Source organism: Meleagris gallopavo, chromosome 12 (assembly GCF_000146605.3).
Source record: "Meleagris gallopavo isolate NT-WF06-2002-E0010 breed Aviagen turkey brand Nicholas breeding stock chromosome 12, Turkey_5.1, whole genome shotgun sequence".
Classification (NCBI taxonomy): domain Eukaryota; kingdom Metazoa; phylum Chordata; class Aves; order Galliformes; family Phasianidae; genus Meleagris; species Meleagris gallopavo.
Window position 1 is genome coordinate 19,377,452 of NC_015022.2, and position 18,108 is coordinate 19,395,559.

General features: G+C 49.6%; 1 protein-coding gene across 1 annotated transcript; it reads right to left on the reverse strand.

Moving 5' to 3' along the window:
• Nucleotides 1–67: 67 nt before the first annotated feature.
• Nucleotides 68–18,018, reverse strand: PPIP5K1 (diphosphoinositol pentakisphosphate kinase 1; the record flags this gene model as incomplete). Its single annotated transcript, XM_010717711.3, has 23 exons — nt 16,541–18,018; nt 16,021–16,195; nt 14,370–14,565; nt 14,192–14,282; nt 13,471–13,556; nt 13,081–13,235; nt 12,012–12,113; nt 11,608–11,769; nt 11,368–11,489; nt 10,795–10,896; nt 10,527–10,613; nt 10,023–10,098; nt 9,405–9,514; nt 8,567–8,652; nt 8,026–8,154; nt 7,032–7,153; nt 6,100–6,282; nt 5,131–5,272; nt 4,283–4,506; nt 3,095–3,222; nt 2,517–2,631; nt 1,436–1,543; nt 68–220 (listed from the first exon to the last, which is right to left on the reverse strand). Coding segments are annotated over exons 2-23 (2,826 nt in total), but the record flags the coding sequence as incomplete, so codon positions are not given.
• Nucleotides 18,019–18,108: the final 90 nt, after the last annotated feature.

An 18,108-nucleotide genomic window follows, 5' to 3' on the forward strand; every position in this document is an offset into this window, starting at 1 on the left:
AGGCCTGCCGGGCCGGTAGGGCAGCACGGCACGCAGCAGAGCCGCACGCAGCGCGTCCCATGCAGGGCAGCCCTCTGCCCCGCGCCCAGCGCAGCGCTCTCACCTCTGCTGAGGCAGGCCGAAAGCCAAACCCCGTGGGAACGTTTCTGTCCTCCTCACAACCCTTCACACCAGGGCTGAAATGCAGCTCCACGTGGAAGCGCTCTTCTGAGGACGGGTCCTGTGAACAGCAGGGACGGGGAATAAGTGAATGCACGGAAACCTCACAGGCTGTCAGCACAGGCCGTGGTTTGGGCTTTGGCCACCCTGCCATGCTGGTGCAGCATGCACCCCAACAGCATCCTTCGGAAGGAAGGCAGAAGCAACAAGAACCCACAGACATACTGGCTCTAGGACTGCCTCGTCCAAAAGTATGGCCCTCATTAGCACAAAGCTGAGGCATTCAAAATGTTCTTGTTCTGTCACGACAGCCAAAACAGAATCAGGCTCTGTATATATACATGGAACTAAAGCACAGCTTTAGGCAACAGAGACCACTCTGCTGCAAAACCACTTACAGGCACATGGAGAGACTGGCTCCCTCCCAGACCTTCAGTCAAGTTGCTCCAAGACTTAAGTAAGAGTCTCTAATGATTATTTAAAATAATACCTATTTTTAGAAGGCAGACAGAACTTTTACAGCTTCCAGCACTAATGATAACCCAAAGTTTCATCATCTCTACTTGCTCTGCCACTCAAGATCTCCGTTCTGCCATTAAAATCCCACATCTGTTCTCTGAATGTGACATTCTCATTCTGAACCTTGCAGTAAAGGGACTGCTCCTCTCACCACTTATCCCTGGTGGCTTACTCTGTGACCTCCTGAAGCACAGATCACAGAATCTGGGATTCAGAATGCACGCTTCAGTGCCAGAACTATTTATGGCCATCACTGCCATTTTCCACATTCCACCATTTTTAAGTGGTTGTCTTTTCTTCCTGAAGATACCTGTATATACTTCCCTAACTATACGAGTAGATTTTTAGTAAATACAAAAAAAGTTTATGAATATGGGATTTCTGGACGTTTTCTAGAAATACTCTGAATAAACAGCCAAATATAAATTGTTTTTAATTTGTTTCCTATTGTTAACTTGTAATTAATATTAAGAAACAACAAATGATTTTGGTTTAGGACATGCTTTCAAGTTGCTGCTATCAATTATGCAAGTTTGGCACTACTGCGCTGGATGGTGTTCTGCTTACATGTAACAAACTGTAAGTAGGTCACTGCCTCACACCTAAAAATAAGAACTAGCAGTTGTGTTAATGATCCATCTGTCTTTATCCACAAGCTGAGAGCTCAGATCACAAAATTCCCAACTGATCTTATCTCTCAGGGGCTGCACCCCGCATCGTGGCAGGAAGGATTTTGTCCTATAGCTATATCCCTCACCTTGTTGTTGTCCTCGTAGAGCATGATAACAATCTGGGTCATGTAGTTCAGCTCTGAGATAGCACTCAAATAGTCCATGGCTCTCTTCCACTGCTGGTCTTTGTTCTCCTGATATATATACACATAAACAGTCGCGTGGAATAAGCAACAGCAGACACCTTGCAGCATTCAGTGAAATGGGTCTGAGAGACTTTGCCTCTCCACAAGGTAACAGCATTGTCAGGACAAAAACAAGAGAGATGGCCTTGCAACGAGGGCAGGGTGCTTACAGGAAGGAGCAATTGCACAGAGGGACACTACAGCTCCCCACCCAACCCACATGCAGACCTAAGGACACCCAGATGCAAGCCTCTGTGCCATGCTGACTGGAGAAAAGCATAACCCACAGCAGCTCCCAAGCACAGTCGTTCTCAAGATTTTAGAGAAATGACAAAAAAACAACAAACAAACAAAAAACAAACAAAAACAAACAAACAAACAAACAAACCCGAAACACCAAGGAAGCCTAAAGCAGAGCTTTCTCTCAGGTCTGCATGCTGACTCCCTCAGGAAGCAGATCATGAGAGCGCAACAAGAGGTTGGATTGATGAGATAGTCCCCTAGAACTGGGCCCTCTCTCCCCCTGGTACAGAGCTCACATTTACAGCCCCAGGTCACTTCCTTTTGAGCAAACTGATTTCTTGACTTTGAATTAACTGAAAGTCTCCAAATAACAGCAACTAAATAACTCTTTTAAACAAACTGATGAAGGAGGCAGGCTCACACTGCTCTCTTTCTACAGAGGCAAGTGCTCCAGACTCATCCAAAATTAGAAGGATAGCTTTTGGAGAAAACATGGCTCTGCACAAGCCAGGCAGGTGGTGTCAGGGAAGAGGAAGAACAATCCCTCTACATGCCAGAAGGCAGGAAGCTGCAGCATGCGGACACAGCAGCGATGGAGCTGCTCAGAGAACACTGGTGCACATCATTACTGTGAGCGCTGGCTAAAGGGGCAACCTGCAAATACACGCCGTCTGCATTGGAAGGGGCGGCTGAGAAAAAGCAGGGTGGCTTACTCTGTGAGCACTGCTGGAACACTTACATCCAGGAGCCCCCCATAGCGGAAGATGCTGAGCAGAGAGTGCACGTGGCTCTCACTGGTGAAGTAGAGCCGTGTCCGAACGTGGCGGCCCGGTGACAACACTCCTCTCGAGTACCTGAACGAAAATCAGCCCCGTGTTATTCACAGCCTGCCAGTGGATTGACACCTACCACACAGCAGTATTTCCGCTTACTCAATAGAAGAAGAAAATCATACTGGGAATTGTTAAAGAGCAACAGGAACAGAACAAGCAGAGTGAGCATTAGGCACAGAAGATTTTTGCCATCCTAATGGAGGCATGTGGTGGGGCTGATGTGGGTGCATCACACCAGCATTTGCTCCTTGCAGAGACAGGGATGAAGGCAGCACCTCCAGCTGCAACGACTGCTTTGGCATCTTGCCTCACTTTCAACAGTTTCAATGTGCCTTTGGATTTATCTTCCTGTTCTAGGAACATCAACGTGCTTCCTTCTTGGTGTGCCCCTTGGTGCCTCCTTCTAAACCACTACACTCTTCTGGTATGGATCCCACGCACTGCCCCAGAGCCTGCCCTCCCCAGCATACATCACAGTCCTTACAGGGGATGTAGTTTGTTGACAGACTCATCTTCATGGGTTCTCTGTAGGTCCAACTGGATTTTTTTAATCAGAGGAAGACAAAAGCCAATAGCAATCTCCAGTTTCTCCTCCTTATTAATTCCATATTCCTGCAGGAAAACAAACATAACCCAATAGATATTTTTGAGCCATATTCTCAGAAGAAAGGAGACTGCACTTCCACAGTCCAGTCCACAAGCACCACTACAATTAAGGAAAGGCAGAAAGGGAAATGCCACTCAGCACCTTTTTCATCTTTTCCACTTATTTAGGGAGGTAACAGAGGACAGAGGAGCCTCCGAGAATCCCAATCTGCCTAGACATGGCTGTCAGTACACTTCCGACAGCTGAGAGGGACCAACACCATCAGCCAACCTTCTCTTGTGGCAAACGCACACGCAGACCTGGCATAAGGATTAGCCCAACAACTGCTGTTTGCAAAGATAAAACTGGAAGAGCTGAGCTGTAAATGGCTGAACAGCTTCTTATCAGAAACAGTGTGGAGAGTGGAGAGGTTCAGAAGCCCATTTCTGCCTGACATGAGTGCAAGAGCAATCGGGCCCATCCCTGACAAACGAAACATTTATGCCTGGGATGGAACAAAATAAAAAGATCTATTGCATTTGTCCCTTTCTTCCACTCACATTTCCATAAGCAAAACCTTTGCGAGAAGCAAACCAACTCTACAAATTCATAGAATCATAGAATCACAAGGTTGGAAACGACCTATAAGATCATCTAGTCCAACCGTCTTCTCATTACCACTGCTAGCACAATTGAACAAGTCCCAGTTTGACAGGGATGTCAAATCCACCAGACAAAGGCTTCACTTTAATACAGAAAACGTCCCCATGTTCGCACATGGAAAATAGGATGTTACAGCACACACACACACTCATCCCAAATCTGTGCTAAATGCATTGTGATGAACATGCAAAAGCTGTTGCCTCATCTGCTCATCATTCTGATGCTGTGAGAACCCTCATCCAGGAAGAAAGTGCTGCCACATCGTAAGTTGTAGATGGTTTTGGCCTTATACAAACAGTAAGAGACCTGAGAAATACCCGTGATACTCTGCCTTGAGAGCTAATGTGGGAGACACAAGAAAAGAGAGACAGTGGAAAGGTTAGAAAGATACACAGTCCTTCACACACGCAGGACAGGCTCTACCTGTGGTATGATCACATCTGCCAGGGCTTTGGAGAGTCGGAAGAGCTCGGCTGTGCCTTCCAGCTTCAGAGCACAGTTGTGCTGCACATCATACTTGATGCAGTCGTAAATATCAGGGATCTTGCTGATGTCATAACGCCCGTTTTTCATGCGAAAATCTCTCTCCAGCTTACTCCAGCGTTGCAGCATCAGTTCTAAAGTCTCACTGTGGTAGAGCTGCAGGTCTGAACACCGAGAGCACAAAACCACATTCACATTCTGACTGCTTCCACGCAGATCTCAGGTGGAAGCTATGACTGACTTCTTCCAGCACAGAAGGGCCCCGATTATTATGCCACCGACAGGAATCTTGCCCTGGAAAAGCCACTGGACCTTTTTGAGCTGCATCTTAAACTGCAGCAGTAAACTATTTCTGAAATATGTAAGAAAAGTAAAACCATCTGCCTTTAGGCTTGTTTGTCATAGCCCGTGTGGATGCCCCCCCGGTGCCTTTATAACACCTCTGTGCTGTTATAAAAAGGAAAGCTCTCAGAACCCACCAAATGATGACTGAAAAATCTTGCCTACTGCCTTTATCTCCTCTCTAGGAAATGCCTGAAAAAGTCAGACAAATCCCTCAAGGCCATAGTGCTGCTGATTACATTCTCTCTGAACATAAGATACATTATAGCTCTCTTCAACAGCAGCTGAAAGCAGAATAGGAGCCTTTCCATCAATCATACACATGGAACTCCACTCTAGAATTTCTTTGCTATAGTCATATACGTAAACCACGGTGATGTTTGGCAGCTGTGAAGACAGAAGAAGAAATGGATCTGCTGCAGACCCTTTCCAGCTGTGACACTCACCCGCAGATTTTGGGTCTTCCAATCGTTTTCGTATCTGGGAGGTGAGGTTCTCAATCAGGGTGAACACCTGGTTACAGATCTCCACAGGGTTCTGGATGAAGGTCATGGAGTTGAGCAGAGAAGCACTACCTGTAGGTGCTAGCTGAGAGAAGATACCAGCAGAGGTTATTTAATACCTTTACAGACTGGGAACACAGCATGTCTGCCTTTTTCAGCTGCCCTGCTTTATGATTAAGTGCAAAAGTTGTATTCCCAGCTGAGTGCAATAAGCTGGCCTCATCATAGGGATAGTTTGGTATGATCTTAAAACTGCCTCAGGACCAAACTCAGAGACAGCAAACATCTGCTTGTAATCAACCAGACTTCCCTCTACCAACAACACCCAAAAATGTCTAGGGACTTGTTGGAGAAGCGCTTTTATTCGTCCCTTTGCCGCATGTAGCTCATATTATCTGCTTTGCGGTTATCAGACACTGACAGGACAGCAAAATGGTTTGTAGCCAAAAGGTCTGTTCACACTCACACACAGAGTACGGATCTAAAATCTGGCAAAGGTGAACTGCTTGTCCACAGCAAATGGGATTGCAAGCCATGAGAACTAGCACCCTAATCAGGTAACCCCAAATGCCAGCCTATCACATATTTATACTCATATTTACAAAACAGATTTGCCAAAAACATTTTCTTTGAGCACTCTCGTGACAATCAGATGCACTGGGACCTCTTATAGGGAGAGAAAGGTCCCATGATAATGATTTGAACAGGACAGTGGCGAACTGTGGGGCATTTTCACTTGGAGAAGGGTAGGCATTATTACTCCCCAGATCCTTCCTTTTCCCCTCCTGGGTTCTGCTTACATCATGCAGTTTTGACTACAGCTGTTCTGAAACTAACAAAACTACTGCTCACACACCAGCAGACTTTGTATCTTAAACCACAGGGAGCTCCAAGGCCATGAAGATGCTTTACCTTTTCATAATCCTCTTCACAGAACTCAGCATCCTTCTGCATGATTTCATGCAGTCGTGCTTTCACTCTGTGTTGACAGCTGCTTAGAGAATCACTGTCACTGTCCAGGAGACCGTTCATATTGGCACTTTTCACCATCTGCACCAGGATGGGGGTCAGCTCTCCTTCCAGGGCCAGCAGACCCTAAAAAACACAGGACAAGATTTCAGCTGTGCAAAACAAGCAGCAAACATTTCTGGTAGCTTCATGGCCAGCCTTCAGGCAGCCTGAATGAAACCTCACCTGCCCTTGAAGAGCATTTTTACAGCCATAGCACGTATAATCACCAGTGATTCTGTTATGCTCATAGAGCTATTCTGTCTAAATGGCAGCTCTGCCTGAGGCAGCCCCAGAACTGTCCAGGCAATCATTGAGCAGCTAACACAGTTTGCTGGGAAAAGTTGATACAGCTCTGAAGAACAGCTCAGGTGACCACAGGGTCTCCCTTGGCTCAAGCTTTAACTGCAGATGAGCCCCTCTCCTTCCCAACCTCCACCCTAAGCTGCCCCAAAGACATTTCATTCCTCTCGCAAATCAGGCAGTCAGAGAATAACCCCTCTGGCTGGGCAGTCATCCCAGAAACTAATTTTGTAGGCAATTAATATCCAGCAATGTGCTCCGACATTAAATACCAGCAATGCTCTGTAAGCAACTCCCTCTCCAGTCACAGTCTAACACTGGGCAGCATATCAGAGGCCACAAGCACGTGCTGCTACAGTGCATTTCCAGTGCTGCCCCATACGCTGGCTGTCAGCACAGTGCACCACTGCCCTTCCAACAGACGGGAAATTCCGAGGACAGATCCTTCCTCGTCACCAGAGGTTTTCATTTAAAACTGGCAGATTCCAAAGACTAATGTAGCAGAGCTAGCGGATGCACAAGAGAGGAAGAACCTTTGCAAAAGCCGCTGCTGTCATCTGAACTCGTCCCTCATCTGAGGCGTAGATCTTGAGATCATGGCGGTATGTGCTGTGCAGTCTGAGCAGGCCGCATCCAGGGAAACCAGCATAGTCACCTGGGACAGAAACAGGCTCAGGACAGTACTCTGACACCTCAAAAACTGTCAGCCAAGCATACTGCAGAATACCGCTACTTCAAACAACAAACTTGCTTGCAGTAACAAAAGTACGTAGAGAATCACTAGCTAGCATTTAGACTACTCCAAAATAGTCAGTTCTAGCCATCACATGAAGCCTGAAAAGCTATTTCAGGTTAACTTGGCAAAGCCCATTTTGAGGAATAGGTGAGAATTTACCAGTAAAGATCTGATGCTGCCCAAATTCTGTAGCAATCCCCTTCCAGCAGTCCATAATTGCCTGCTAGCTTGAATACCTCTGTGCAGAATGAGGCAGCACAAAAGAACTGCCTCTTTTTATTTGTTCTTTGTACAAAAGCAGTTCTGCTGCCATCAGAACCACAGCCAGAGCTATTCAGCTGTGAGGCACCTGGCTTCCAAACGTAACTTACACACCTACAATCACCTTCTGGCATGAAAAAAAAAGTTTATTTGTGATGGCTGAGTCAATCAAAGAAGAGATACCAGTAATAGGATAAAGCAACTCCTGCAGTTCTGAGTCTGACCCTCTAAAAACACTACAGTGGTGAGTCATTTGATACTGGATGGATCTCATGATGAGTTTGCACAGTATTCAGTCACACTGTGTGAGAACATGTGGACACTGCTCCCAGTTCTGAGCTCACAGTTCAGAGAAACACACTGCTAGACAAGGAGAGACATCAGACAGAAGTCAGCTGCATATTTGGACAAAGAGGCCGTGCACCAAGTGCTACGCAGGCATCTGAGCATCCCTCACACCGGTGATCACTTGGGCTAAGCAGCCTGGTACAGCCACAGGACAGGACCTGCCATGCACGTAAGAAGCTTACCTTGGCCACCAGGGTACATGCAGCGAAAGGCTCGCCCCAGCTCTTCTGCCTGGACTCTTCCTGCTGGTGTCAGCTCTCCACCCCACTTCAGCACCAGGAGAAGAGATGGGGAAGGCTCTCTGCGAGCTTCTAGGAGACAAAGAGAAACTCCCTACATCAGATCTCAAAGCTGAGCTTGCAGTGGGAGATGCGGAGAGGAAGAAGAGGTTGCCATCAGAGCTCTGTGAAGCATTAGCAGCACAAGCTTGACCCAGAGTCCCCCAGGAACCATGCTAGCAAGCACCAAAGTAAGAAACACAACTTTCTGAAGGTGTAGAGGCTGACATTCATGAACATGGAAAAGCAACCCCTGTGGCACCATCTGGAGAATACTGGTACGTTACATTATTTATCAATCCAGCTCTTCTTATGTTGCTAGCAAATATAAGACACGAGTTGTTAATCATGCTTGCATCTCCTGAGGTCTTTATAGGTAAGACAGCTGCACGCACTCTTAAACACCAGGCTTTAAGGTCAAGGCAGCAACTTCAGGATTCTTTACCTTCATCTTCACTTGCAGCTTTTGGATGTCCATGAGGCAGATATGTCAACTGCACCTTACGGTTAATGCCAGAAAAATGTCCATACCTGTCATAGTGAGAAGGGGAAAAAGTGAAAATAAGTCAGCTGCACTCTCCCTGTGCCCAGAAATCCCTAGGCAGCACACAGCAAAAATGCACTGACTTTCAGAGGCTTTAGTAAGGGTTTGCTAATTTCTATCTATCTGACTTCTTTAGCAAATGAATTATTGGGATCACAGACAAAGAATCCAGCACCCACTGTGAATGTAAACACACCTCTACTGGGCGGAAAGGCAGGGGAAGGAATCATGGTAAAAATTCATTCTCTATGCTCCACCAGCACGGCTTAAACACACGCAGTGCCCAACTGCACCACCGCCAGCTACAGCTCGGAGTGGAAACCTCGTGCTTCTGAGACGCAGCCACCACCACACTGCCTGCTATCTCAACTACACAAAAGCTGGGGACACAAACTTCTTTTCTTTTCTAATTTTTGCCAAGGTGTCTCTTGTTTAATTTTTGACTTCTTTTTTTTAAAATTGCACTTGTTCAAAATGTATCAAAACGCTTCATATTAATGTCTCAAATTGTTTAGCTGAACACCAGACACACTGGGAACAAGAATCAACACCAGTTCTGATGCCAAGGGGAAAATTTTAACAGGATGGCACCTCTTAGGTACAGCTGTAACAGGGGATGGATATTCCAAGCGCTGGAGAACTGCTGCCCAAAACATCAGCAGTCCAGTTTGCTTCTACATCCCATGCTGAACCACAGCTCTGAGACAAATTCACAGTGCCCCGGTATATGAATCCTTACATCTCCAAAACACTCTTCAGCTGTTCCAGTTTGGATTTCCGCTCCTCGATCTCGCAGTCACTGTGGGTTCCCAGTTCCACCACAAGCTGCCGTGCGATGTCCAGCACTTCCTGTTGGGGAGCAGACACTGCCTCAAACACCCAGCAGTTTTGCCCCAGACTCACCATCATATCTTGCAAGGCCTCCCCAGACAGCCCCACCCACACCCGCACTCCTTACAGACACGTCCTTTCCTAAGGGGCACAGCTCAGGCAGAACAAACTTTCACAAGCAGTTTGCTCCATCCTCATCCTGCACTCCAGCCCCAGGCAGAACCAAGCAGGTTGCCTCACACTGCCCGGCTCCCCATCCTGCAGCCATCCCTCACTGGAGGCAGCCACAGCAGATGGCCAAGTCGCACAGGTCCTCCCAGCTAGACAGTCTTCCCATCAGCCAGGAGCAGTTCCCATCACACTTTCACCCTGCTGATGCATTGTGGGTGAGGAGTGAGAAAACAAGTGTTTCTGCAGAAGACTGCTACCCTTCCGAGGTCTTACATGCTCCCAAAAGAGTGCCTCACACTGCGAACCAAATTACCTTTATCTCCCACACAGTCACCCCAGAGAGGACTCCCCTCACCTGTAGCTGCTCTGGCTTCTTCAGCTTCAACTTCCCTGTCTTGTAGCCATCATATTTCTCAAATAATTCAAAGAACCTGAACAGACAACAAAGAACCCTGATCCAGCAGCTGCTGTTTCAGCACTACAACTTTCAACCCTACGTACGCATTCACACTTTATTCTTCTGGGAGAACCAGCAGTCCCAGTGGCTCCTCGCCATGCCTCAGGAATTATGACAAAAATGAGTGTTTCCAGGCTCAGTTAAGAAAAGAAGGCAGCTGCTAACTTCCCATTTAGTGGGGCACTTTGCTTTGCAGGCCCTCGCAGAACTTGGCTCTTCCAGTGTTCACACAGAAGGTGATTGGATTCTTAGGAGATGCCCTCAGCTGAGCAGAAGGCATCTGCTAGAATAGGAAAATGCACTGCCTTCCATGCACTCAGCCCTTCTACTCTGCTTCTTGATTCGGCAAATGGCCCCTCCTCACTTTCCAGCAATGCAGCACCTCCTTGCCTTGGCTCTTACCGGGGATGCTTAACTTCCATCTTCATCTTCTGCTTTGGGGTACGATCTCCATGCCGGATGACTGCAATAACGCAGCGAAGCTCCATCCTAGGGAAACAGAAGATACACTGCACAAACGTGACTGCACACACCAGAACTGTCACCAGGGAGCTGTTTCCTGTTGTTCTTTCAGTCCCAACATAGCAGCTGAAGAGCCAGTGCTGCTGGGTGACATCTGTCTCTTGGACAGTTTTTGCCTTGGGCATTTGAGAAGAAGGCAGGTACTCACATGGTGCCAGAAGTCGTGGGGACGATAGGAATATCTTCTGCCTCTGTTGGGATGGACCAGGGAATATGAAACTGAGGAGCCAATTCCCGCATGATTATGTTTCTGGAAGAAGGCAGAATGTAAAACTCACAAGAAATTCCATTCCGTTGGTTACCACCTCTTGCTTGGTGGTTCTGCTGAAAGATTCGAGAACCACAGACAGAGCTTCTCCTCTTCTTCGTGCAGACGCATCTAGCACACCACAGGCTAGTTAGGGCACTGCCCAAAGAACTCAGATTTCCCCCCCCATCACTGCACTACGCACTGCACTCCACTCATACAGCAGCTGAGCTTAGTAACCAACGCTGAACGTATCCTGTAAGGTACATCTGTGTGTATTCGTACACGGCTGATGGCAGCGCAGGCCCTGAGGCTCCAGGTGTAACGAACCCCTCCTCCCAGGGCCAACTTTCCTGAAGAAAAGTCCCGGGCTGAACCACCCTCAGACTTCTCTCTCAGGATCATCAGGACTCTGCACTCTTCGTACTCCGCCGTGGGCTCCTTCCCCCACAGCACAACCTGAATTTTACATACCCGAGGATTTTGGCACAGTCGTCGTAATACTTCATAGAGTTCTTCACAAAGCTGAAGCCGTTCACATCACAAACAAAAGAGTGGCCATTTGCCCGCAGGAGGTCAAACCCACACACAGTTTGCTGCACAAGGAAACACAGAACACGGGTTCAAGAGCACCCTGCGGTTCAGCAGGCAGGCTGAGACGCACAGCCAGGCGAGGCTGACGCAGAGCCAGCCCACAGACCCGGGCACACGGACCTTAAAGGCGACGCAGACTTTGCGAGCGACCAGCTTCTCCATGGCAGTAAGCATGACAGGATAACGGATTTCCTTCCCTTCGCTGTCCCGTTCCACCTTCCCATCTAACGCGGGGGATTTGCGAGCCTCTGCATGGGCGTAGTCGGGCCCCACGGTGTACACCTGGGAGGAGATCTGGTCACCCCTGACATACCCACCCAGACCGACTGCGCCTTCCGGAAGACGCCGCTGCTGAGGACACGTGGAAAAGAGCAGACGGCCTCGACACCCATCCCCCGCTCTGGGATCCAAGCTGCACAGCAGCACCTCGCGGCTCACACCGATTCTTCAGAGCCAACCCGGTGGGACCGTCAGCCCTCAGCCATCCCAGGCCGCAGGCAGGAGCACTCCAGGCTTCGCCTTACCTTTACATCAGTGCCATCCGTAGGCATGAACTCCTCATAAATGTACGAGCCCGTCTTCCTCACGCTGCTCTCTGGGGAGTACACGCTGCTCCGGCTGCCGATCTGAAGGCACAGAACAAGCACCTCAGGAAGACAGTGGGGCTGCTTTTCTTAGATGGAAGAACAAGAAGTGAAAACTTCATCCTAAATGCAGAAAACTGAACGAACGTCTCTGAGAACACTCAGCTATCACAGCATACTCATTTACGGAGGAAAGACAGACTCCAAAAGACAGACAGGAGGTATGTTTGGGCTTTAAGGAGGAGAAGGGCTATTACAGACCGTTGGGTTGACACCAATTGCTACTGGGATATAGTGCAAAAAATAGCAGATAAAGACCTAAAAAGTAAGGTGCACAGACAGTAAAAAAGTGATAATACACATTGCTGGTTCACTGTCAGACCTATTTTACATCTTTCTCGGGTGGTATGACAGATCTTATGGCCAGAAGATCACGCTTTGTATACAGTCTCAAATGGTATACGTGTGTACCAGCTAAGGAAACAATCATTTCAAGATTGCTAATGGCAGATGCATAACTGATTGGAAAAAAGATGCAACACAGCTATTAACTGTGTGCTGCCAGAGTGCTGCAAGTGCGCAAGGCAGATTCCCAGTGGAATCTAGAAATAAATAGTGCATTTATTACGTTTGCAAGTTGCAGCATGCTGAAAAGGGCAATGGATAGCAAACAGGAAGAGATTAAAAAAAATAACCGCAGTAAACTGAGAAGATGATTCAGAAAAAAAGCAGTCTGCAGTTCAACAAGGGCCACAGCTCTCCGTGACTGCCCCACAGGACACACAGCAGACAGGAGGTGACGAAGGTGAAGTCGGCACCATCACCAGAACATGTTCTGCAATTCCCAGCTAGATGGGGCTCAACTACAAGTCCTGAGAAGGTATAGATTTCCCCAAAACAAAACTTTCCTTTCCTCTCACCTGCCCCAGCACTCCCTCCTGAAGCCACACACTTCTCTCAGTCCCACACATTTAATGGTCCCAATACTGAAAGGGGGGAATCCCCTCACCTTCCGAAAGAGCCGCTGGCTGCCCCCACCTGCTGAGGTTGGGTAGTAAATGTACACATTATGGTCCTCAGCACTGACGGGCTTCTCTACGAACGGCTTTGGGAAAACAGCTCCGTTTACTTCCACGTGGTCCTCTCCTTCCACCAAGTTGCACTCTGAAGACAAAGCAGAGCAGTTGCACAGCAGGACGAGGGGTAGCAGCCCCAGCAAAGAGCTGGAGCCCTCGGTCCTGGCTTGTGAGCTGGTTCTGCTGCTTGTACCTCTGTTCTCAAAAGCCACCAGGCTTGTAAATCAGTCCTGCATGAGCTGAATATCAGTGCCTGCTCTCTGCAGGATATCTTAAACTGTACAGTCTGTAAAAGCTGCTTTCAGCAGAGTCTGGACACTTACCTTCTGGTCTATCAGGGTCTCGATTGAGCACAGCATAGCGGGGCAGGTCTATTCCCTCTTCTTGAAGGATCCGATACACTTCACGCCTGAGAAGGACAGGAACAGTTAGAATGTATAGAAAAATTTGGAGAGGGGAAAACTGCAGTTCTTTAACAAGGGTTACACTTCAGGATGCCTGTCAGCACCTGCAGGAGCTCTGCTCACAACACAGAGACGTGGTGGGAGCTCTGGTGTCCAGCATTAGCCCACAGGTGCAGCCAATGAGCCTGGCTGTACGAGTGCAGTACGTCTGCAAGCTGGCTGTACCACCAGCTGGCTGCAAAGCGCCTTGAGAGCTTCACCAACATACCTTCCTTAGGGTCTGGCCTGGCCTTTCTGCTCCCAGTTTCTGCCCCCGAATCCCATCCCACCACTTGGCTCTCCCACTGAGAGGGCGGTCCCTATGTCTCAATGACAACCTCATTCTGGGAGACCACTTCCACCTCTGACTTCATTCGGCCACTCCTTACAGCACGTCTGAATCAGAAGACAAAACATGCCAGCTGTTAATGTGCTTACACCTGATCTGCTCCCTTCCATGTCATGGGGAAACAATCCCTAAAATCCTTTGCTAAAATAATTTCCATCTCATTTGCTGGTGGTCCGGAGGAGGCAGATTGCACAATAAGCTGAGAAGAGAAATCAGACTAAGAAGGGGCTCTGTTGGATCACAGACACCCACCTGTCCTGGATATAATATTGCATATCAAGGTCATTAATCAAGAACGGCTTGCACAGCTTGGCATAGGCAACTGCTTTATCCAGCGGGAATCCTGAAATGCAGGAAAAGGAAGGAAAGAATGAACGGAAGCTCCCTTGTCCAGACCTTAGGTAGGACGAGGCCTACTGCAGACTTTTACCTTTGGAGTGGAAGGAGATGAGGCAGTCACAAGGAGGCCAATTCTCCACCGGTTCGTTCAGAATAATGTCCTCCCCCATAATCACCACTGTGATGTACTCAAACTTGCACAGACGCTCCAGAATCTGCGTCATGGGCTTTGATTTGGACTTTTTGGTCATGGCACAGATTCCAACGACAATCTGCCGTTCGGGCGGCTAAAAGAAGACACAGAGCAGGTTAGCACAGGTCAGCTGCTTTACTGAATTAAAACTGCAAGAGAGTGGAAGTGCAGCAGTACAGAACAAACACGGGATTCTCTTCCAACCCTATGTGCTCACAGCTCTTGCTAGACTCAGATCATGCACACTGCCACTTCCCAACAGATTGCTCTGGTGGATGTCACGAAGGAGCAGCCAAACACCACTGCTTCTTTGCCAGGCACTATTATGCCTCCTCTGGGTACTAATGCTAAGGTCAGAAATAAATATCTGGGACTCGAACATGCAGCAGGGCTGGAAGAAGCCCGCATCATGTTCTTTGGCACAGAGCTCACCCAGACAGCTGACAGACCTGAGAGGACTTAGAGAAGAGCTGCAAATGCTTTATAGCAAAAGATGCTGGACGCTTCCCAGATGGGTGCAGCAGAGGACTGTGCAGAACCCTACAGCGTCCACATGGGGGAAGAGGAGCTGCTCTTAACCAGAGGAGGAGATGTCTCTTCAATGCACCCAAGGCAGCACACTGCTTCTCTGGGATGGACAGGTGATTTTCTCAGGAATGAAGTGAGGGCCATTCCACCCCACTCTAAAGTAATCTGCTCAGCCCACTCCAAACCAAGTCCCCTCCCCCCCCCACCAACCCGAAACAACAAGTCCCGGATGAATCATGGGAATGAGAGGTTAGAGTTCCTCTGCCTCACAGCCGTGCCCTTGCCCAAAGGTCGTGCAGTGACACGTCCCAGCTAGACACCAGTTCCTCCATACTGTCTTCAGAAAAATCTACTTCCTCAGCTCTAAGGAGGAGGTCAGCATATGCTGCTGCCAACATTTTCTAACTGTGCTGCAGGATATACCCGTGTGAGCCCCCAGAGGCTGCACAGAGACAGGATAATGGCTGATTAACGTTCTGCAAGGTCCGTACATCCCACCCTGGGAACAAGCTTCAGCCCCTTCATTCAGCCCACCGAAAGGAAGGATGAAGGAAGCACCTCCAAACAGAGGCTCCTTACAGAGGCCATTGAGGGGACTGAACGGGTGGGCTGAACAGAAGCCAAAAGCAGTCAGGAGCTGGAAAAGGTTCTCCTTTCTGCAGCCTGTTCTTGGAGGCTACAGAAAAAAGCAAATGCTTCCTCTGCAGAAATCTCTTTGCCCTGCTCATAGTTCCCACAGTTTTCCTCAAAAAAATCCCTGGTGAAGTAGAAGGGTTTACAGCAATGCTGGGGTTAAGCTGCTAGGAGAAGGAAATCTGCTGCTGTAGCTGGAAGAGACCTGCAAGCCAATAGGCTGGGATTTACCGCAGTCAGAGGCACCAGGTCTGGCAGCACAACAGTACGTCAGAAATGGCACTGCCCCTCCGTATGGCTCTGCCACACTGCCCAGGGCCACGGCCCTGCAGCCCTCACAGCCTCAGAAGTTGTGCATGCACAGCCCCGGATGCTGGGAGCTCCTTACCGACTCCTCCTCTTCATCATCTTCAAAGAAGTCCGTTTCATCCATCTTCGTGTTTGATCCCAGGAAGTCTGTCTCATCATCCCGGGAACCGACCACAAACCGGGGAGTGGGGTTCTCTCCCTCACTGGAGGTCGTCAGGGACGACATGGCAGCGCCGGTGGCCGACCATCCCGCTCTGGAACCACAGTGCACAAACAGTGGTGAAGAAGGGCTGGGCCAGGGCTGGTGCTGCTGGGAGCAGGGAGGGAGCAGGGGCTGGGAGGGAGCGAGCCCAGGGCTGTGCTGCACGGAGCACACAGGGGCAAGGCCTAAGGGGAGCAGTGTGCAGGAGAGACCCTCGGGTGCGAGGGGGTCCGGGATCCAAAACCATCTGGACAAGGAGCCCCGTTGTGCAGAGAGCCCTCTGGCATCAGCCAGGAAAGGGGCAGTGGCAGTGCTCAGTGGAATTAGTTTAACCCTTACAGTCATGCATGCTCCAAGCAGCGTCTGAAACATGGAATGGGGCGGGGGACATACTCACAGCCTTGTGCACCCAGAGACATCAGCTGGGACGCAGAAGTTGGGATGAAGCTCAGCAGAGTGACAGTGGCCTTCCAATAGCCAATTTTCATCCTTTTAGCTCAAGAAGACCTGCAATAACAGAGAGACAGTAAGAGAGAGCTGCCTGAGAGGCATGTGAGTTTAAGGGGGAGGAAGGAAAGGGACAAAGCGACAACTCTGGGGAAAGAGGACACAGGAAGCAGCAGCAACAGCTGAGTTTGCAGGTTTGCAACTCGGTTTGCAGCTCAGGGCTCCTAAGTTGGTGGGTTGGCTGTGATTTACCTGTGAGCACGGGGTCTGGTCAGCAAGACACAAACTGTGCGTCAAAAGCACCGGGAAAGGAGCGTGTCCTGGAGCAGCACTGACTGCCATGCGAGCGGCTGAGCTGAATGCACATACGTGTGACCTCCCCGAGCAAGGACACAGCTGTTCACCTCTGCCCATAGCCGCGCACTCAGGAATGCTGAGCGGCTGCCCTTTACCTTGGCTTCCTCAGCTGTGAATTAGAGAAAAGCCCCCCTCCCTCCTCCCTCTGTCCCAGCACAGGAAGTGCAGCCTCGAGAAGATGACTTAGCAAACACCTCATGCTCTTATTTCCTACACACGGGCACGAGACGCACTCTCCCTCTGCTCCTCCTGTTCTCACATGATTTCCAGCCTTCCCCAGACTGACAGCTGAAGCCTTCTGAGCACACCCACCCTGCAGCCCATACAGCACAGCAGAGCGCACTGCCACACGCAGTATGGGAGCCCATTCCTCCCTGCCAGTTCTCCACAAAGCAGAGATGTACACAAACGCCACCGGCCTGCAGGCAAGAATCCAAACAGGCTGGCAACAGGAAGAAGGAACAGACAGCGATCCAATCGCCCCTGCAACGCCCTTGGAAATAGGGACAAAAAGCGGCACTCAGGGAAGGACAGGAGGAGGCGCGCAGGGTTCTGCGCCACGGGGCGCCCTGGGCAGTGTGAGGTGACATGGGGTGACGCGGGGTGACACAAAGTGACGCGGCCCAGCTGTCACCTCCCACACCTGGACTCCTCTGCCGCGCTCCCAGCTCACACAGAGCCCAGCGCTGCCCCCCCCACACACCTGGAGCACTCAGCACACGCACATCTCAACCAGCAGCACTTACTGCCGGGATGCAGTCTGCGTCGGCGGCAGCGCAGCAGCACAGCTGTGCAGGTGCTCACTGTGCCACCCCACTGCTGCACACACGGACAGGAGGAGATCCCCAGGAGCGGTGCAACTCCTTTGCCCCGCACAGCAGCACGGTGCGGCCGTGCCAAGCACTGTCAGCTCTGTGGATGAGAATTTAATGAAGCAAAGAGGAGGAGGAGGATCGCTTTCTCCAATCGTTTGCTCCCCCCTCCCTCCTGGACAAAATGGACCGAGCAGCAGGAAAACCTTTGCCCCAAGAACTAAGAACGCAACAGGTTCTCTGCTTCCAGCCTAGAAGGAAAAAAAAAAAACGAAAAAAAAGAAATAGAATAATACTTTGTCTTTGTCTCTGCTTGGTCTGTGCTGTTTCTGGAGGCAGTGCCATGCCA